Here is a 21913-nt window from a genome sequence, read left to right on the forward strand (position 1 = left end):
GGGAGGTTTTAACATTTTTTTAAACTGGTATGGACAGTGTTTCTGGTTTGAGCTTTGCCTATCCTGCCACTGAAGCCCTGGCGCAGGCTACAATAAAGAGACTAGCAACTCAGATTGCCCACCAGCATGAAGATCAACTTATATATCAAACAGCTCAAGGATCACTTTTCACAGCATGAACAAGACAGGAATGGACCAAGAAATACAGTATCAAGTGATCTTTTCATATTTCATGTCACTTTCCAAAGGAGTGAAATTATTGCAAAATTAGAACGTGTGCTTGAAGCAACAAAATGTGGGTGACAAAGGCACGAAGGGCAGGCTTTGCAGGGCAGGATAGTGTAAGATCAAGCTACAAGTGGGGCACTAAACTGAGTCACTAGTGGAGCAGTTTGCAAAGGACAGATTGGGAAATGAGAAGGTAAAGAAACCCTATTTTCCCAGGACTAGGGATTTGGTTGTGTTCCCTAAGATAGGAATAATAAGAATCAATTTAATTTGACTTGTTGGAATTCTGATGGTATTTATGGGCCGGACTGGAAAGTGTGGTGTTTTTCAGGATGCATCCAACCCAGTGGAGAGGCTACCGTGACAATATACTTATTAAATCATTTGAAAGTACGCTGGGGAAGGACACACAAGGAGGGTTTAACAGTGTTACTTTTCCTGCCCACTATTTAAAGGCTAGCAGAGAAGGACTCAGCACCTCCTCTTCCAACAGGAGCAAGGAAATGGGTTAAGAAAGGCTCACAGTGGGCGGAAAGAAAGATGGCGGCAGGAAGAACTGGAGTTACCAAATTATGGTATTGAATAATGCTACTTTTGCCCGTTGCATTTAAAATGTTGGAAATAAGAAAATGATTTCTTAGCCATATTTCTAGATACGTCTTCAATCTGGAATGAGGGATGCTGGCATCAGAGTTGATTCTACCAAACTGAAACACATCTAATAACACTAGACCCAGAGTATACTGTGCTGAACTGGATGGACAATGAGGAATGAACACTGTGAAAGTAGCCAAAGCTACTACGATGCTGGCATATTTAGGACACGGTCTGTTGTTTGAACTTTAAAATGGGTCATGGACTAATTCATAGGTCATTTACATGATACTCAATGAAAGTCATGGAAATAATGATAAATAACGAAGTCTATATTGGGATATTGACCTCTAGTCACCAGCTAATGTGGTAAGCATAGGAGCAAAAATGACCCCAGGTGGTCAAATAGACCTACAAGATGAGGACAGACATTTATAGTTAACTCTAAATCATTCAATAACATCATAAAAGAATGATACAAGTTTACCATCATACACTGACCAGAGCAGCTAAAATGAAAAAGAGAAAATGTTGGTGAGAATTTGGAGTAAATGGAACTCACACATGCTGCTGGTGGGAGTGTAAATTGGAACATACACTTTGCAAATGTATTTGCTAGTGTTTACTAAAGTTGAACATATACATAACATACAGTGATGGTGAATTTTATGTGTCAACTTGACTGGGCTGAGGGATGCCCAGATAGCTGACAAAACATTTTTTCTGGGTGTGTCTGTGAGGATGTTTCCAGAAGAGGTTAGCATTTGAATTGGTGTGAACTGAAGGAAGCAGACGGCCCTACCCAATGTGGGTGAGTGCCATCCAATCCTTTGAGGGCCTCACATAAAGCAGAAGAGCTAATTTGCTCTGCTTGAGCTGAGTCATCCACCTTCTCCTGCCCCCAGACATCAGCACTCCTGGTTCTCAGGTATTTGGAATCAGTTTAGGACTTACACCATTGTCCTTCCGCCCCAGCCCTCACCCCCACTGGAGTGTTTTGTCAATTCTACTCCTTCTCATTGGTCAAATCTGGGTAAGAATAGGAATCTTGTTACCATGTTTCCTCTGTCTTCCCTCTTTCTTTATCTTTCATATACAGCAGATGTGACCCTTATTGCAGCCATGAGGCTGTGAGGATGCTGAACATGGATTGGGTGGGGTGCAGGATGGACCCTGGCTGGGCTAAGGCTTCCTAGCTTAACTCCTAAGGATATCTAGGGAACAAACTCTGCTCTAGGTCCATAGCCCTGAGTTCAGGAATGTCCTTGGTCCAGTTCTAGTGAGTTAGTGCTGAAGACATTAAGTGAAAGCTGGATTCATGCCTGAGCAAACTACCTTGTATTGGAAACCCAGTACCATACGGTGCTTGTGTAACTGTCCCTGCTCCAGAGGAGGTGGTCCTTAGCCTCACTCCAGGCCTACATATTTAAGGTCAAGCTGGGAGGAAGCTGGTTGGGCTTCCTAGAAATCTCAAGTGACCTTCACTCTCTCATACAGTACCCCACCCATGGGCCGTCCTTGACCCCTCACATAGGAGGTCAGGTGAGGATGTTGGGGTCTGGATGCTAGCAGGTCTACTGTCCCTGAGGGTATGGCTATGCTCTCTGCCAAGAATCCTGTGTGCTGGCTTCCTTATCTATTGTTTAGATAAGCCAACCTGGAGCATGGCCAAACTTCAGAGCCTGCTTCAAGGCCACTAGTTTCTTTCCCTGGATGATAAAACTGAATTAAGCAAGGGCCAAGTATCTTAAAGCCTGGAATCTTGCTCAGCAATGAGTTGAACAATGAATGTTGAACAAATGAATCAACTCAGGAGCCCCTGTTGAGGACCACTCCATTCCTCTCACCCCATCCCCCTCACCCCAATACCTCTCGGATCCTCTTCTGCCATTCCTCAGTGAATTCAGGGGAGCTGGTGTTCACCAGGCTGGCATTGAGTGTCCACATGGGGCACTTCCAGGTGGGAAGGGACAGCATGGCCAGGGAGGGTGCCAGAAAAGCAAATGTTCCTCCCTGGAGAATGGGCAGCCTGGAGGAGGGGAAAGGAGAGAGTTACCAATCAGCTCTTTAAGCGCTGGTCTGTCACTGGTCCCAGTGGAGGCCTTTTAATCCCAAGTCCTACCTTAGTTTCAAGGCAACACATGACCCCTGCAGTTCTCAGTTTACAGGGAACTCCTGCCAAGCTCCAAGTCAGACCCATGAACCCTGCCAGACTTTGGACGGGTAGGAGAGGTGGAGAGGGAAAGCAAGCAGACCTAACCCCAGTCCTGGAGATACAAGCCCAGGAGCAGAGAGTCAGGTGCTGGGAAACGATTTGGGGGTAGCACAGAGCTCAGGGAACATGTTGAGTGGGTGCCATTGTCTTCCTCAGTCCCAGAGAATCTTCCCCAGACCCCAGGATCAAAGCACAGCTCACACATGTGGAGTTCCACCCACTGACAAGAGATGCACAGCCTAGAATCTGGGTGGCCAGATTCCTTTGCCTCTTCAGAAATGAACAGCAATCCCAGACCTCTACCTTCAGGCTCCTTTTTATCACCTGGACTGAATAGGCTTGAGGTCAATTATCAGGGCGTATCCCCCACCCACGTCTTTCTCCCTCCTCGTTGGTGTCTCACTCTGGCCTCTGTGAGAACTTCTAGCAGAACTTCTAGCCCATCTGACTTGTCTCCCTTCAAGGTGAATGTAGCCTGATAAGTCAACCTCCAATAACCCTCTCTTACTAGAAGGTCAGAAGCTATCAAGGCTCACCTAGTCTCTTTGCCCTGCATATTAGAATTTGGGGTGGGGGGTGGAACAAAGGGACGTCGGCCTCGTGCTTGCATTTGTCACTATAGCACACCCAGTTTAGGTACTTTTTCTTAACAATACTAGAAGGCTATTTTTGAACTCAGGATTCCATGAAGACAGCTTAAAGGGTTATTTCTGAGAAAGATTGAACACATTTTACTTAATGAAAATATAAAGTTTTGCTGCCTAAGTGGGCTGAAAGTAGGAATCAGCAATGCCTGGGTATCACCCTCAGATGAGTTAGTGGGCTTGTCAAGAGGGTGCAGCCAGGCATGGGGAGGGCTTAAAGCTCCAGGTGATTCTAATGTCAACCAGGGCTGAGAACAAGTAATCTAGATTCATAAATCTAGACCCATAAGGTTCCAAAACAGATTGGAATATATGGCACACACAGGGCAGGAACATATGGGTGGTGGAATGGGTATGTGTGAATAATGTTTTTAATTAAAAAATTAAGGGGGGGAGATAAATCAGGAGTTTGGAATTAACATGTACACACTAATATACATAAAATAGGTAAACAACAAGGACCTACTGTATAGCACTAGCACAGGGAACTATACTCAATATCTTATAATAACCTATAATGGAAAAGAATCTGAAAAAGTATATATGTACATATCTACACATACATATATATATATATGTATATTTGTATAACCGAATCACTTTGCTGTACACTTGAAACTAACACAACATTGTAAATTAACTATACTTCAATTAAAATGCATAGAACTTATGAAGCTAAGTATCTTGACAGAGAAGGGAAACATGCTATACTTATATCACTGCAAAATCCTTTTGAGCTTTTAAAATGAACATAGAAATCTTTGCATATCATATGTACAGAGTATATAATACAAGAATTGTGTTTTAATTTTTTGCTGTAATTCCATATGCACATTTCATTCATTCAACAAATATTTATTGAGGACCTGCTCTGTGAGAGGCACTGGTCGCCAGGTATTGGGGATACCATGGTGACTGAGACAAAACACCACTTATATTCTACACATTTCTCTGTTAGCTCTTGTACTAACAAACTAATCATTTATAGTAACTGACTCTCAGGGGTTCTTTAAACACCTTATGACTCTGCTTAAAAGCACTCCGCCATTACTATGCCACCATTGCCGCAGCCATTTCAGTATTAATGGGTTCCATGAGGTCAGGGATGATTATTTTTCTTTTCCATCTCTCCAGCACTGAGCCTAGTGTTGCAAAAACCTACGAACGTTGGGTTTTCTCATTTTATTTTATTTTATTTTTTTAGTTTAACAGGTATATAACAAAACCCTAACAAATGTTAATTTGCATTTCATTAAGTCATAATAGACGTGCACTCATTCGTGTCATTTTATGTTTTTCCTTGTCTATAACTGTCGACTCGTTACACAGATACTGTCAAAATATATTTATAACAATTTTTATGATGGTGAGCTTTATGTTTGTTGAAAAAACTGTTTTTTGTTATTATATGCAGGAATTCATCCCCAACTTAGAACTTCTTTAAGGGAGCACTTCAAAATTTTCAAGTAGCTCAGCACTTTTCTAACTCTGTTCATGTTCCTTTCAAGATTATTATATGTAGTTGGGATAATGTGATATATGGACTTTCTACCTTTTTGTTTTGTTTGGTCACGCCTCGCAGCTTGCAGGATCTTAGTCCCCCGACCAGGGATTGAACCCCGGGCCACAGCAGTGAAAGCACTGAGTCCCAACCACTGGACTGCCAGGGAATTCCCTCTATGTTTTTGTAATTGCTAAGAATACCTTTTATGTTCAAGAGCAAGATGAATTTTTTCCATTTATTTACTAGAGAGTACTCTTTTTTTTTTTTTTTGCAGTACGCGGGTCTCTCACTGTTGTGGCCTCTCCTGTTGTGGAGCACAGGCTCTGGACGCGCAGGCTCAGTGGCCATGGCTCACGGGCCCAGCCGCTCCGTGGCATGTGGGATCTTCCCGGACCGGGGCACGATCCCGTGTCCCCTGCATTGGCAGGCGGACTCTCAACCACTGCACCACCAGGGAAGCCCTGGAGAGTACTCTTATGTGCTACCTTTAGATTCACACAATGTATCCATAAATTCTTCCCTCATTATTCTGTACTCAGACCTTCCAATCCCATTTTCCATCCATTCCTCTCCCCCTCCCCACCTCATTTTGTTAGCATTCCCATTTCTTTCCCATAACTTCTCATTGGTACCTTTTTAAGAGAGGGAGAGAGATCTACATGTATTTCTTGCATTTCTGCTAGTTTTTCTATTACGCACTTTCCTGGTACATGTTTAAGACGTGTGCATTCAGTATCACTACAAGGCTTTACTGCTTCATGTATCTTTTACCTTTCATGGTGACCTTAATGTGTATCTCAGTGCTGCTTTAATTTCACAATTATTTTCATCTGCTAGCATGATGGTAATTCCTATTTTTAAAATTTTCCCATGAGTATGATTCACTATTATTATACATACGCCTTCTGACTTAAATGTCTCTCTTGTAAACCATAGATTGTTGATTTTTAAAACTCAACATTTTAGAAATAGAAGAGCCATTTGAAGCGTATTCAGCCTGGCCTTGTCATTTTATAGATAGGGGATTTGGAGCCCAAGGTCTTAGAGTTAACCAGCATGAGTGCTTGGGTTTCCTTACTTATCACCATTGCCCTGTAACACCAGTTAAGAGCATGGTGTAGACCAAAGGCAAGTTTGAATCAGGCTCTACCTTATCAGTTGTGTGACCTAGGCGTGTTGCCCAGCTTCTGCAAGCCTCAGTGTCCTCTTTGACAAAATAAAGATAATACTACTCTCCCAAGGAGTAGCTGTGAAGATAAACTATATGTAAGTGATTAGCACAATGCCTGGGAAAGAGAAGAGCTCAATAAATAGAGTAATTTTCATTTTTATTCCCTCTGCAATGTGTGGCTACTTCTAGAAAAGGTAGTGTACACCAAAACATTTTCTTAATGTTTCCTCAAATAACAGATGTTATAGTATGGACTTTTTTTTTTTAAGCTCTTGTCTGGCATTCCCATTTCTTGCAGGTTGGTTCTCCAAGATTTGTTTCCTAAGACCTTCCCTATCCATCTTCCTCTTCCCTTCACCCTTTACCATCTCATCTGTATACTCAAGTCTGAAGAAGAAAACTCCCCACCATTTTCTTTTAAAACAACAACTTGCATGTAAAATGTCAAAATCTGCAGTCTCAGGAATGTCTCCTAGAAGTTTGATAGGATTGATATTTTAGGTTGTCAAAGCCACAGAAATGTGTCGTGGGGGTACTATCAACATCTAAGTTTATAAAGTATTTTAAAACTACATAGCATTTTCATATAATTATCCCAAGAGTACTTCAGGGTGGGTAGGACAATACTCCACTGTCTCTGTATGAGGAAAATGATGCTGGGGGCAGGTGCCAGTGGCAGGGCTAAGCTGGGAAGTGCAGAGCCCTGATCAGAAAGTCTGAGTCACTGGGCCAAATTGCAAAAGTGTGTTTGTTATAAGAACTGATAAGAGGGCATGTGGAAAGACAAACTTCTTCAACAGTTTATGCTAATGATTGTGTGGGGAATTTTTCTCATCTCTTAGTAGTTCCATTTGGGCCCATAAAACAGAAACAGCTAACCTTTTGGAAGTATTGGGAAGTTAAGCTTCAACCCTTCTCTCTGAGCTCTCATGTACACTTCATAAGATGATATACATGATGGTTGTTAAAGACGTTAAGGCAGACTTCATTCAAGGGGGGCTACTACGATGGGGTTTTGTAATAGGGGAGAGAGATCAGGCTCAACTCCCAATGTGACAAGGAAAACTTGGAATTTATAGCCAAGGAGCAGGGTGGGGTTCAGTGGATGGAAAGTTACTAAGAGGAAGCATCAGGGGTAAGAACAGGATTCTTGCTGAAAACAGGCCAAGGTGAACAGACATCACCTGTGGATAGTGAAAAATGAGAAAACCAATCAGAGAGTGAGGGTGGGGATTCTGGCTACAGTTACTGAGCAAGATTCTTGCTAAAATTGGATGATGCAGAGACCTACATGGAAGCTCAAAAGTCAAGTCTAGTTGAACAGTTGTCTATTGGATTTAGCAATAGGATGATCATAGTTGATCTTGTATGTTAGACACTATAAATAAATAGATCTCTCCCAGTTAAATAATAAATAGACTCAGCACAACTTGGGCCTGTACAAAATTCTGCAGCAGAAGGGGGAATGTCACATAAGGCTTTGGAGTTCTTAAAACCATATTGGAAACTAGAAGGCAAGGGAACAATTCTTTCAAAGTTCTGAAAAAAAAATTATTTCCAACCTAAAATTTTATACCCAGCCAAGCTATCGATCAAGTATGAGAATAGAATCAAGACATTTTCACATATGCAGAGTCTTACAGAATTTACCTCCCATGTGTTCTCTCGGGAAACTACTGCATGTTCGTGTTCCACCAAAAAAAAGAGGAAGACATGGGAACAAGAGATCTAGACTTGAAAACTGACATGAAGGGAATTCCCAGAATAAGGGTAAAGAGGCATCTCAGGATGACATATCTAATGTATACCAGGCACAGACAGCGACAGCTCCAGACTTCAGCAAGTCAGAGAGCCCCAGGAGGTAGTACATCAAGAAGATGAAGTTGATAGGCTACCTGATGTGATGAAATTATTAAGAAGAGATTTAGCAACAGGCAGGGAGTTTATCATTGAGTTAAAAACAAACAGATAGAAACTAAAGAATATTCAAAAAAAGAAAGATATTAATTTCAGGGAAAACAAAAAGTTGGGCAGGAAAGGAATCACTTTGTGATTCAGCTCTGAATAGCATCCCAGTCATTATAATGTGTACATTCAATATTGACCTATGCTGGGAGGGTATGAGAATAGGATGATGGAAAATATGCTTGTATGTGGTGGGAGTGAGGGGCTGTGAAAGAAAATGAAATCATAGTCATCCATATTGGCACTTCAGTCAATAGTGCCTAAAACAGAAGTGCATTAATTAGAGACGGTGGAAAATAACTAAATAATCAGCTTGGAGGGATGAGAGTGCTTGTTTCTGCCTAGAAGAAAGGGGGGAAGGGGGGGATCTCTGGTTGGTAGGGGAAGGCTGTTTGTCTGCCTTCTCTAAACCCATCACTACCCACTGCCTTGAGTGTACCTTTGACACCCACCCTCATTGTTCCAGTCCTCCCTTCTGATCTGCCCCAAAGACAAGCACAGCTCTCCTTTTTTTCTTTTTTTAATGGCTTTAATGCTGACCTCCACAGAGAAACACATTGGGGAAAACAGAGATAAAAGCAGGTGAAGTGACAAAGAATCTAGGAAGTTGTCTCAAGGCTGTAGCCTTGAACCTTACCTATCAAGCCCCTTTCCAAGATGGTAATGGGCAGCCTACTGGACTTTTGCTCTCAGGCAAAGATTCAAAGGGTGTGGCTCACAAAACATATCCTGATACTTTTCTAAAAAAAAGTTTTAAATGGTTTTCATTTCTCCCAGTTATAAAGAAACACATGGACTCTGAAGAAAAATTAATGGTAAATAAAAATATAAAGAATAAACCACCCTAATTCTACAACCCAGAAATAATCATCAACATTTTGTTCTCATCTTTTTTTAATCTTTAACTAGATAAACTTTATCAGCACACATATAATATATACCTTTCCTATACAATGTATACCAGCCAGAAATAACCTTTAACACTTCTTCAAGTCTCTTCTCTGTCTTTAACTAGATAAATGATTATCAGTACACATAAGATGCATATCTCTCATAATTATGAATTATGTTGGTCACTATTATGATAGTGAAAAGCTCAAAACAACTTAAATGTCCTTTAATAGGAAATGGTTAAACTAGAATATGTTATGTACTCTAGAATATGGAATACTAAGTGATATTTTTCTGAAAGTGCTATTGTGGAAATGTGTTTATTGAAATGGAATGATATTTATAATGTATTGTGTATGTTTAAAAAAGAGGGGGAGGAGTTTTTTTAACCACATTTAAATTTTTTTCAATAATTTACAAAGGCAGGGAGGGTGCAAAATTGTGTTTATGGTAATACCCTTTTCTTGGTGTGAAAAATAAATTTTACGTACCAGGCACTGAGCTAAGCACTTTACATACATTATCTAATTTAATTAGCATGGCTTTGGTAAAATTTTTTTAAATTTCCTCTTCACAGAAATACGAGGGACTGCCCTGGTGGCACAGTGGTTAAGAATCCGCCTGCCAATGCAGGGGGCACAGGTATGATCCCTGGTCGGGGAAGATCCCACATGCCGCAGAGCAACTAAGCCCATGCGCCACAACTGCTGAAGCTCACGTGCCCTAGAGCCCGCGTGCTGCAACTACTGAAGCCTGTGCCCCTACAGCCCGTGCTCCACAACAAGAGAAGCCACCGCAATGAGAAGTCTGCACACCGCAACAAAGAGCAGCCCTTGCTCGCCGCAACTAGAGAAAGCCTATGCGTAGCAAAAAAACCCAACACAGCCTAAAATAAATAAATAAATATTTTTTAAATGAAGAGCAGAGAAAATATTTGAAAAAAAACAAACAAAAAAAAACCACATGAGGACTCCAAGATAACATTAATGCAAAAATTGTCAGGGGTAGAAAGGAGAGGGAGAATTAAGTCTCCCCTAGGTAAGGCAATACAGCTTGGGCACCCAGGAACCTGGAGAGGATGAGCCCCCAGAAGGGGTTTGGGGTTGGGACATGTAGAGCATGAGGGGCTTCTGGGGAAGAGGTCAACCGTTGGGGACAGAGACATCTGGAGCTTGAGCTGCTGGAATCCAACCTCACCTGTGTCATCATTTTGATGTTCCCTTTTGGAGTCAATCCAATGATTTGGCAAAGGGTGGTGTCACAGGGATTTTCTTTGAAATAGTTCAGAATGGGGAGCAGAGCCTCAGGAATGTCGAATGGGATTGATGAATTCTTGAACTTAAAAGGGTCGCTCTGCTGTGAGAAACCCTGGGTACCTTCAGAGCCCCAACTCCTTCACTATTGGACAAAGATCACTTAAGTGTTCATCTTTTTACTGAGCTTCCTACCCCAAGCACGTAAGAACCTGCTACCCTGTAGGAAAGCACGTCCTGCACCTTCCGTGTAGTTAACTACCCAACCTAAACCCAGAGGAAGAAGCAGCACCAGGCCCCTCTTTGGGACACATCATCCCCTCCTCTGATGTGACTGATTACCAGGTCACTCTTCTGCTGCCAACAGCCACCACTGTTTCTGTTCCAGACAGAACTCCGATGGCACATCTGGTGCCTAGTTTTCAATGGGGCAGGGGCAAGATGGCTGCAGACCTCTGGCGATGGGCATGGACTTTCTGCAGAACCAGTAACAGATGCAGAGCTAGGACAGATCAGGGCTTGGCCACAGGGAGGTCCATGGAAGAAAAGGACAAATGCCAGGCAGGCTGATTCGGGCAAGACTACACAGAAGCCAGATTTGAATGCACTTTGGGCAGAAGTACTTGCTCCACACATGAGACTTTCCCAGGAAAATGAAAAGGGAGATCTATCACTTGAAACCACTCCAGAAAAAGAAATTCCCGGGTAAAAATCATGAGTAATTCCAGAGATGGAGTTAAGACCCAGAATTACACATAGTCAATAATAATTTCCTCTAGTGATTGCATTTAAACTTAATGCTTTCTTTTGAAACAGATAATGAAGTACGCCCTTACATGAATTTTGGAACTGAGTGCTTAACTGAGGAAGGCCCTTGGGGGACACACCCAAGACCCCTAAATTCACACCAGGGAGGCAGCCACCCCTCCGCCAAGGATTGCAGATGCCCACCCCACAATGGACACTACGCTCTTTAGCTCTTATTAGGGAAGCTGTTTTTACCTCTCATCATTCCCTTTGACTATTCAAGATGGTTTTAATCATTAAAATCTGAAATCTCATTGCTGCACCAGCATTTTTGTTTGCAGTCTAGAAAAGTACATAATTAAATACTGGTTATCAGATAATCAATAATCAAATCTACTTGATTCACAGGCTATCAGCTAGTTTTATAATCTCTAATGTCGTAGGCAGTTACTGTACTCATTAGCCTCTGAGCAGGAAGTCCATTTCCATGAGTGGAACCAAACTCAAGTGTATTCCTGTCCCCACCTTAGTTTAAGGACATTAGCATGGTTTTATTTCCTAATTTTATTTCCCTCTTTCTTTGTATGTTTAATTAGGCTATAGATTCTTTGAACTCTTAACTCCTGATTTGTTGTGTCTCTCACAGGGTTTACCAGAAGGCTAGGCCCACAGGCACTCTCAGTACTGAGATTCCAGTAGGAATATGGTACTGTATCATCTGTTCTGTCAGCATCACAGGTGTCCACAATATTAGAGATGGAAGGGACTTACAAATATAACATACTTCAACTCCCTCATGTTACAGATGAGAACACTGAGACTTAGAGAGGGTGAATGGCTTGTGCAGGTTCCCACAGCACAGAAGCCAGGACTAGAATTCAGGCCCTCAGTTTCCAAGATCAGTGTTTTTCCATAATTACAGTGAACACCATCTCAGTTTAAGAGGAGGTGCTTCCCCATCCAGAAGAGCCTTGTGTTTGTAACTCTCCATGGGGCAGCCAGGGGGATTGCTCCTGGGTATCCAGGCAGGTGGCTGCAAGGCCTCTCTGATGCTACCACAGCATCTGACACTCCAGGGACTGATTCTGGAAAAGTGGGAGGGGTCCCAGATTTTAGGGGCCTAAGAGACCAGACCAAACCCTATACCTCTTTGAGTCCTTGGTGGGGGATTTAGAAGAAATCTTGGCTCTCAGAGATGGTGACAGAAGGAGGAAGAAAGAGAAGGGAAATAACCTGACAAAGATGCAGGCACTAATCCCCTCTCCTCGACAGAAAATGGGAGAACTTAAGCTTTGGCATATCTCCTGGAAATGACTTGCAAAAGAAGCACTTTGGAAAGTGCCTTTGATTTGGTTTAGGCCAGAAGACCACACAAGGAATGAATATTCTCTGGATGCTGTCTACAGACAGCCTATCCTGGAAATAATTGGCTACCTTGCATCAGCCTTTGCCTGTGTGGTTTGATTCAGAAAATTGATAAAGAATAAATAAATGATAAAGAGTAAATCCTAAGAGTTCTCATCACAAGAAAAATTTTTTTTTCTGTTTCTTTAATTTTGTATCTATATGAGATGATGGATGTTCACTTAATTTATTGTGCTAATCATTTCTTGATGTATGTAAGTCAAATCATTATGCCATACACTTATACAATGCCGTCTGTCAATTACATCTCAATGAAACTGGAAGGGAAAAAAAGAATAAATGGACATTAATTTTTCCTGTCAAGTCATTTTCTCTTAAGACAGGTCGGGCAGAAGCACATCGTAGGGAATGTTTTACACTTTCCTCTGCAACTCCAGGGCTGAGCACAGACCTGGCACAGATTAGGTCAAAGCAGATTTACCAGTGAAGGGCCCCTCACTTGCACCACTCCTTCTGAAGTCCAGGGAGGAGGCCCCGCAATGTGTTCACTAGCCATATGCCTTGTAATTTGCAAAAGTAAAAGGTTTCAGGCATAATTGTCTGTAGCTATTTGTGTTACTTTAATCAAGAATCCTGGCTAATGTACACAGTAAGTGCTAGAGCTAGGACTTGAACCCAGGCTCTTAGTTCTGGTCCTGTGCTCCCTCTATCATGCCACTCATGTAACTCATCTCAGGCTACAAGCCAAGCAAACCTTGCTGCTACCCTGGCAGGTAAAAGTCAGAATCCAGGGCTTCCCTGGTGGTGCAGTGGTTAAGAATCCACCTGCCAATGCAGGGGACACGGGTTCAAGCCCTGGTCTGGGAAGATCTCCCATGCCACAGAGCAACTAAGCCCGTGGGCCACAACTTCTGAGCCTGTGCTCTAGAGCCCATGAGCCACAACTACTGAGCCCACGAGCCTAGAGCCCATTCTCCACAACAAGAGAAGCCACCGCAATGAGAAGCCTGTGCACAGCAACAAAGAGTAGCCCCCACTTACCACAACTAGAGAAAGCCCACAAGCAGCAATGAAGACCCAATGCAGCCAAACATAAATAAAATTTTTTAAAAAAAGTCAAAATCCATGGGGAGGAGTTTTACCTACCTGACTCCTAAAAATACTTGCAGGAGAGTGCAAATGCCAGAGACGAAGAAAATGGTGCTGATGAGGTAGCTCTGGGTCAGGGGGTCATGCTGCAAACACAGGTCCTTGGCCAGGATGAGTGGAATTGCCACGAGTCCCCCCAGGGCTGTGAGGAAGTGCTGTGGGCAGAGCAGAGAGAAGAGATGGGCTTGGAGATGCTGTAGTTGCCTACTTTACCTTCATTCCTATTCCTACTGCCAGAGGCAAGAGTTCCATCTCTGGTCTCAGAGGAGCCTGGCCTTGAGCGACAGGCAGCGAGATCCAGGCAAGCAGTGGGAAGGAACCAGGAAGCCCTGGCAGCAAGAAGCAGGGACCCAGCCAGAAGGTCTGGGGTTCAAGGGCAGGACCCTACTGCCAAGAACTGATGTTCTAGGTAAGAAATCAAGGCAGGGACACAGCACAGGAGGATATAACATGAACCAAGGAGGGGACCTTAAGAACAAGAACAAGGCAAGAGGCTCATTATTAAAATAAGGCACAAGGTGAGGGCAAAACCATTGACCAGGATGGCCTGAGCACATTCTCCAAGATAGATCATATGTTAGGTCACAAAACAGCCTTAGCAAATTTAAGAAGATTGAAACCATACCAAGAATCTTTTCTGTCTGCAATGGTATGAAACTAGAAATCAATAACAGGAGGAAAACTGGACACAAATTTGTGGAACTTAGCATCACACTTCTGAACAATCAATGGGTCAAAGAAGAAATCAAAAGGGAAATCAAAAAATATCTTAAGACAGGCTTCCCTGGTGGCGCAGTGGTCGAGAGTCCGCCTGCCGATGCAGGGGACACGAGTTCGTGCCCCGGTCCAGGAAGATCCCACATGTCGCGGAGCGGCTGGGCCCGTGAGCCATGGCCGCTGAGCCTGCACGTCCAGAGCCTGTGCTCCGCAATGGGAGAGGCCACAACAGTGAGAGGCCTGCGCACCACAAAAAAATATATATATGTATATCTTAAGACAACTGAAAATGGAAACAAAACATACCAAAACTACTGGGATGCAGCAAAAGCAGTTCTAAGAGGAAAGTTTATAGCAATAAATGCCTACATTAAGAAAAAAGAAAGATCTCAAATAAACAACCTAACTTTATTCCTCAAGGAAGTAGAAAAGGAAGAACAATCTCCAAAGTTAGAAGAAGAAAGGAAAAAACAATGATCAAAGCAGAAATAAATGAAATGAAAAACAACAGAAAAAAATCAGCAAAACTAGAGCTGGTTTTTTAAGATAAGCAAACCCTTAGCTAAACTCAGAAAAAAGGGGAGAAGACTCAAATAAAATTAGAAATGATACAAAAGAAAGACAAAGTATCCTTAAACACTAGTGTGAACAATTACACATCAACAAATTGGATAACCTAGAAGAAATGGATAAATTACTAGAAACACACAACTTACCAAGACTGAATCATGAAGAAATAGAAAATCTGTACAGACCAATAAGTAGTGAGGAGACTGAAACAGTAATCAAAACTTTCCAATGAAGAAAAGCCCAGGAACAGATGGTTTCACTGGTGAATTCTATCAAACGTCTAAAGAAGAATTAGTACCAAGCCTTCCCAAACTATTCCAAAAACTGAAGAGGAGGAAACACTCCCAAACTCATTTTACAAGGCCAGCATAAGCCCTGATACCAAAGCCAGATAAGGACACTACAAGAAAAGAAAACTACATGTCAATATCCTTCATGGATATAGATGTAAAAATTCTCAACAAAAATACTAGCAAACTGAATTCAACAGCACATTAAAAGGGTCATACACCATAATCAAGCGGGATTTTACCCCTGGATGCAAGAATGGTCAATATACACAAGTCAAAAAATATGATACACCACATTAATAAAATTAAAGACAAAAATCATATGATCATCTCAATAAATGCAGAAAGAGTATTTGACAAAATTCAACATCCTTTCATGATAAAAATATCTACATTATCCATTTTATTGGCTCATAATAGTATTTTTAAAAATAGTATGACATTTGCTCTTCTTACTTTGTAGAAAAGCACAGAGAAGTTAACAAAAAAGTGTATCCCATCCCTGGTACCCCACATTGAACTGTTTGTAAAATTAAAAGAAACACATCTATAAGATTAGAAGATTCAAGCTACAAAAGTTACAAAATAAATAGTGAAAGTTGAAAGCCACCCTTCCTTTCCTAGCTTCTCTTCCCAAGGCTAAATACCTCTATTAGTTTCTTGTGAATTCTTCAAAACATGCAAAATTACTACATATACTTATTTCTATTGTTCTATCTCTCTTTCGTTTGTTAGTTTTTAACACAAAAAAAGATCACATTATACACAGTTATTTACTTGGCTTTTTTCACTTAATATATATTGGTGATCATTTTTTAACTGCAAGGTAGATACATCTTTCTCTTTCTAACAGCTACATAAAAAAATTACTTGTTAGGATGTGCCACAGTTCTCTAAGATGGATATTCTGGGGGTGTTTCTAGGGTTTTGTTTGTTCGTTTGTTGTGATTTTACTATTACCAAAAGAAGAACATCTTTGTACTTACCTTAATGAGTCTTGCCAGCATATCTATAGAGAAATCCTTTTTTTTTTTTTAATTTGGCTGTGCCACACGGCTTGCAGGATCTTAGTTCCCCAACCAGGGACTGAACCTCGCCCTCAGCAGTGAAAGCGCAGAGTCCTAACCACTGGACCACTGGGGTATTCCCTACAGAGAAATTCTTATGCATTAGGGACTGGGTTAAACAATATATATGTTTTACATGTTCACAGAAAAGTTGCACCAAATAACATTCCAACAAAAGTGTTTGAGAGTGCTTGTTTCCCAATATTCCCCAAGCATTGGTTATCAAACTCTTTAGTTGTTGCCAAACAAATTATAATTGGTATCTTGAAAAAAAAACCCAACACCACAATGGCCCAGTTGGTGTCCTTTATGTGACCTACTAGCTCAGCATGGGGGAGAATCCTCCCTTAACTCCACGCCCCACCCCCAAACTCCTTGAGAGAAAGAGAGACTGGAGGAGCCTTGAGCCCCCTGGAGGTCAACAACATGGAAGGCAAGAATATCAACAACATGGAAGCCAAGAATATCAGCAATTTGACCTGAGTGTGTGTTCATGTGCCTTTTGAGGCAGAGCTTCTTCGGACCCAGTGCTTATGGGTGGCATTACCTGCACTCCCAAGAAGACACAGAGATACCATGGTGGGATATCCAGGATGCTATAAGCCAGGTGGTTACTGCTGAAACCCCTAGGCTGGCCATCCTTCTTCCTGCCTTGGCCACCTTCATGGGAGTTGAACACACCATCACCCTTCTGCTGAGAGTAAGAGAAGAACACATTTGAGCATTTCAAGAGGAATCAAGTGGACTTTTGATGCCGAAACCTCCGCCTCTGTCCACCGGTACTGAATCAAATCTCAGAGACAGAGTTTGGGGTGAATTAGAAAAGAATAACTTTATTATTTTGCTAGGCAAAGGGGGACACAGTGGTCTCCTGCCCTAAAAAACTGTGTGTCCCAACCTGGGAGGATCTGGTGAGGAGTTTTATAGCAACGGTTCAAAGGTGGATTTGCTGATAAGATTAGGGTGTGTGCAGGGCCTGCACTCCTTTAATCTGATCTCAGGTAATCTGATGAGTTTCTGTGGTTCTTTTAATCTGGCCTCAGGTGGTCTTCTTGAAGAGCTTCTCTGGTTCCTTTAAGCTGGAATGAAGAATGCTGACATCTTCCATTTGTTGGGGGTTTTAGTTCTATAAAGAGCTCAGAAGATACAGTTATGTGTATCCCTTGAGGCTGAACCAGGACCCTGGAACCAGGAGCCTGTCCCAAGGCTGCACTATGGTTTCTTGGCTGCTCCTCCCTTGTCTCTGCAACCCCTCCCTTCCCTGATTAGCAACTGTTTGAATCTGTCCTTTGGGACTCAGGGAAGGTCATGGAAGCTGGAGTCTGTTCCCTACGAACAAGGAACTGGGAACACGGAAAGGCTTCCGTGCCCAGGAGTCCCCTAGGGTCCTGCTCAGTTTCACTTTCTGATTTCAACCAGACAGATGCACAGCTTTCCAGAGGCAAGAGCGATGGGACAGAGATAACTGCTGGCCTGCTTGGGATTTCTAGGTCAAAAGACCAGTGATTTTCTATACTATACATCTGCAGCAAGACCTCCACATGCAGTCTGGGGCCAATCAAGAGAGGTGGGTGCCTTGCCTGAAGCCCTGGCAGAGAAGAAACTTTGTGGAGGAGGGAATGGGGGTCAACTCCACGGTCAGGAAATGGGCAGGTAAATGGGGATTCTGGCCCAGAACGGTGTAGCTGCCCTTGCATACGCTCCTACAGGCCAGCCTTGCGCCAAAGCCCTCATCACAGCATGTTGATTATAATGGATGGACTGTTTCCTTATCCATCTCTTCTGCTGGGGTGTGAGTTCCTAGAATGCATTCACTGTGCCTTATTCTTTTTGTCCCAGCTTCTAGAATAGTCTGTGCGCTCAGTCTGAACAGTCTGAGTGTATGGATGAATGAATAGATATAACACAAATGTAAATAAGTGCAGGGCACACAGAATGCTCTAGGGTCAATAGCCAAGTTATATTCCTACCAGTTTAACCCCCAATTAACTTTGAATCGTAGATCTTCTCCTCCAACTTATTGGCTATATAGTTTACCAAACTTGGGCAAATTACTAATATTTTTAAGCCTCATTTTTCTGATCTATACAACAGAAATGTCAATAACATCTACTTCATAGTTGAGCCAGTCCTCCTCCTCCATGGGGTAGAGCACTGGCAAATCTGATCCTAATTCCTTCCCAGTACTCGGGGCCCACATCACTGGCGATGGAGAAAATGGCCCAGCACACTGAGCCTCCAGGCAGCCGGAGGAGCCCGGGGCCGTGGTCAGGCTTGCTGACCGTGGGTGGACTGAGCCAGCCACAGCACAGCTCCGCAGAGTCGCATTGCTCCTGGGCCTCAGAACAGCGTTTGCTCATTAACCTTCTAGCATTTAGTTTCTGAAACTTAAATGTAAGGATTTTGTCTCTACTCATCTATTTAGCAATGCCTGGGAACAAGCATCCCAAAACTGTTCCAGGAAGCATTCCCTGACTTCACTCCACCCCGGCCTCAGACCAGACGAGGCCTTCCCTCCTCAGAGGCATGTTTACTACAGCCCAGAACACACCTCACTACCCTATGTCTTCTCGTCCTAAAGGCCATAAAGTCCCAAAACTACTCCATCTCTAGCACAGAGTTAGTGCTCACAGCATTCTCTGTTGAGCTATAAAATAAATGAACCCACGTATAATGACCATAAAGAACTTTTCTCACGGATTTTAAAAAATAAATACTTAACTGGTTAGAATTCTTTGGAAACAACACGCTGATCTTATTTACACTCCTGAAAAGAAGGAGGCACTGATGCTACTTGGTACTTGGGTCGCACAAGAAGGACGGCTGGCTCTGCCTAAGGCGGTCAACGCCAAGCCAAAGATGGCCGGGAGGCTGCTGGAGGGAAGTCTGGAGCACTTATCGCGAGGTTTTAGTGAAGGCGTGGCACAGTCAGTGAGCACGACAGCAAGAGCGGGAGAACAGGCTGAGGAAAAAAGAGGAGGGGCAGAAGGAAAGAGCGGCTGGCTGATTGGCTGGTTGGTTGATTGATGCTGGGTAGGCTACACAGAACAGCAGAGCGCGCAGTTTCGAGTGGGGGAGACGTGGTCTGTCATTCCCCTGCTTGGCAGCCATAGGCACTTCACTTTCCCTCTCCCAGCCTCAGTGTCCCCTTCTAACTCTGGGATGGTTGCAAAAATACTGGAAGTCTGTGTGGCTGCCTGTTATGTGCGCCAGTGATTGAGCTCACCGGGCTGGGGCAGGTACAGCTGCCAGCAAACTCACCTCATACCTTCTCCCAGGACCCCTCGGAATTCTCAGAAAGGTGATGGGGAGGGAAACACTGACTGAGGGAAATGTTAGTTTGGGGTCTTTTTTTTTTTTTTTTTCCTATTAAGAGTCAATGACTCAAAGAGTGTTCTCAGCCTGATGACCTCTGAATGTTCTAAGTTCTGTCTAGATATCAACTTGGACCATCTGAAGGTTATAGAAACCACTTCTGTAATCGTTTTAAAACAGTTTTCTGGGAAATTGACCTTGTATGAGGTCCCACATGAAAAAAAAAACCTAGAACTGAGAGTGGGGAAAAACTTGTCTTCGTTGAGAACGGCTGGTTCTTCGCTTCTGATAGGAGTGTGAGACTTCTGTGAAACCCGTCAGTCATGGCTGGTAGAAAGCATAGGGCCTGATCAAAATACATCTTTTGTTGTAAACTACCTTACATCACTTATGCAAAGCACTGGGACAAAAAATAAAATAAGAAGGTACACAGTGTACCTGAGATTCCTGTGTGTCAGAGATGAGTCACTAGCATATTAAAGACACCCATAGAAACAAGTGACATCCCAGAGGTATTTTAGAGCAGGGGCTTCTCAGATGGAGGTGGAAGAAGTCCCATCTCAGGGCATATCCGGATACGGGAAGCGCCTTTATCCCAGGAGAATCCCTGGGCGGGAAAATTCTGTGAGTCTTAGAGCAGCTGAAGATCGCCTACAAATACCTTTTTGAAGGAAGAATGAACTCTTAATGAAGCTTCCCTGCCAGTGAGCACTGGTGTGAGAAGGGGGGCCACAAAGTCTCCTGGTTGGAATTGTCTGTCAACTCAACACACGAGCTGTAATTTCGCCAAAAGCCTTGCTCCAAAGAGGCATTGTGCTGAGGCTTGGCATTTTATAGTGCTTCACAGTTTGCAAAGACCTTCCAATGCATCCTCTCGTTTGATTCTCACAACCCAGTTTAAGGATGAGGAGACTGAGGCTTGTCCGAGGTCCCCTTGTAAATGGGAGAATGGAACCCTCCTCTTTCGGCGTCGAGGGCAGCTGCTGGCAGGTGCTTCCCTGTGAGTACAGGGACAGCTTGCCAGCTCTCAGGAGCAGACCAGCAGAGCAGCAGGAGACTCTGCTGCAGAGGGAGCAGCAGTGGGAAGGAGGGTGCCTGGGGGGGAAGTGAATCCCTTGGCCCTCTGACTCCATCCATTCCCCATACAGCCTCCCACTCCCTGATGTGCCCCTCTAGCTTTGCTTCCTAACACTTCCATTCAGCTGACTCTAGCCAATGGGATTGACCATATCCCTCCAAACGTGGCCTCAATTATCCTGCCTCAGTGCCTTTGCTCACCCTGTGCTCCCTACCTGATCCCCACGACCCTGCTTCCCCTAAACCCACCTTCAAAGAGCTCAATGCCTCCTTTTCCTGTACCTCTTCTGCTTCCCCCACCCGATATGATTGCCCTCCTTGTACTCCCAACACATCTTGTCGCTCTGTTATGTAATTCACCATCTTCTCCCTTGTATCAGAAATATTTTTTTATACCCCGCTTTCCCCTAGCTAGGCCGTAAGCTTTCAAGGTGGGGAAGCTGTCTTCCCCATGTTTATATCCCTAGAAGATTCTAGCAAAGCAATATGCACTTGAAAACCAAAAACATCTCAGAAAATGGCCTCTTAATCTGGGTGCTGAAACTGAGGCTTTGAAGAAAATAACAAGACAGGCCACTGAAAAAAAATCAGATGTGTCCAGACTCTTCCACTCCCCACTGGCCTCAGGTGACCAATGAGGTGGAAAACATCACAGCCTTCAGAAAATGAAGTCTTCAACTTATTTCCCAAGATTTTTTTTTTTTTGGCTTCCATAAGGTAGTGGCAGAAGTGTTTTATTTTTTTAAAAAAAAGGCCCAAAATGGAGTCACTTATGCTAAGCCCCATGTTGGCAAACCAAGACTTAATATCTCACCTAACTGCAGTTTCAGTCTCTCCCAGGAATGTAACCTTTAACCAGTCAGTCGAATTATCTGGTCAGCACTAGTGAGCTGATCTGCCTGGTAGACACCTGCTTTCAGGAAAGTGACCTCACCTGAAACAATCCACTCTTTGATTTGCCTTGCCCTGCCTCCTTCTGCCTATAAAACTCTTCCATTTTGTACAGCTCCTCAAAGCTCCTTTCTATTTGCTATGATGGGATGCTGCCTGTTTCATGAATCATTGAATAAAGTCAATTAGAGCTTTAAATTTACTCCATTGAATTTTGTTTTTTAACAGAAGGAATTCTTTGGAGAAGACAGGAGATTTCT

The 21913-nt window shown here is 43.1% G+C and overlaps 1 protein-coding gene across 4 annotated transcripts in view; it reads right to left on the reverse strand.

Annotated features, from left to right (window-relative positions):
- The window catches only part of LOC307191156 (solute carrier family 23 member 1-like), a 46623-nt gene extending 27427 nt beyond the window's left edge, over positions 1–19196 (reverse strand). Inside the window, exons 1-5 of one of the 4 annotated variants that reach the window (XM_079930950.1) lie at positions 19093–19196; positions 16918–17061; positions 16290–16451; positions 13724–13881; positions 2692–2851 (exon numbers count right to left, since the gene is read on the reverse strand). In XM_079930950.1, coding sequence (XP_079787076.1) covers positions 2692–2851; positions 13724–13881; positions 16290–16310 — 339 coding nt within the window. In that variant the 5' untranslated portion in view covers positions 16311–16451; positions 16918–17061; positions 19093–19196. Of the gene's footprint in view, positions 1–2691; positions 2852–13723; positions 13882–16289; positions 17168–19092 lie in introns of those variants that run through there. The other 3 variants (XM_079930948.1, XM_079930949.1, XM_079930951.1) reach the window with 3 other exon arrangements.
- Positions 19197–21913: the final 2717 nt, after the last annotated feature.

This window comes from Stenella coeruleoalba, assembly GCF_951394435.1.
Source record: "Stenella coeruleoalba genome assembly, chromosome: 9".
Taxonomy (NCBI): Eukaryota; Metazoa; Chordata; class Mammalia; order Artiodactyla; family Delphinidae; genus Stenella; species Stenella coeruleoalba.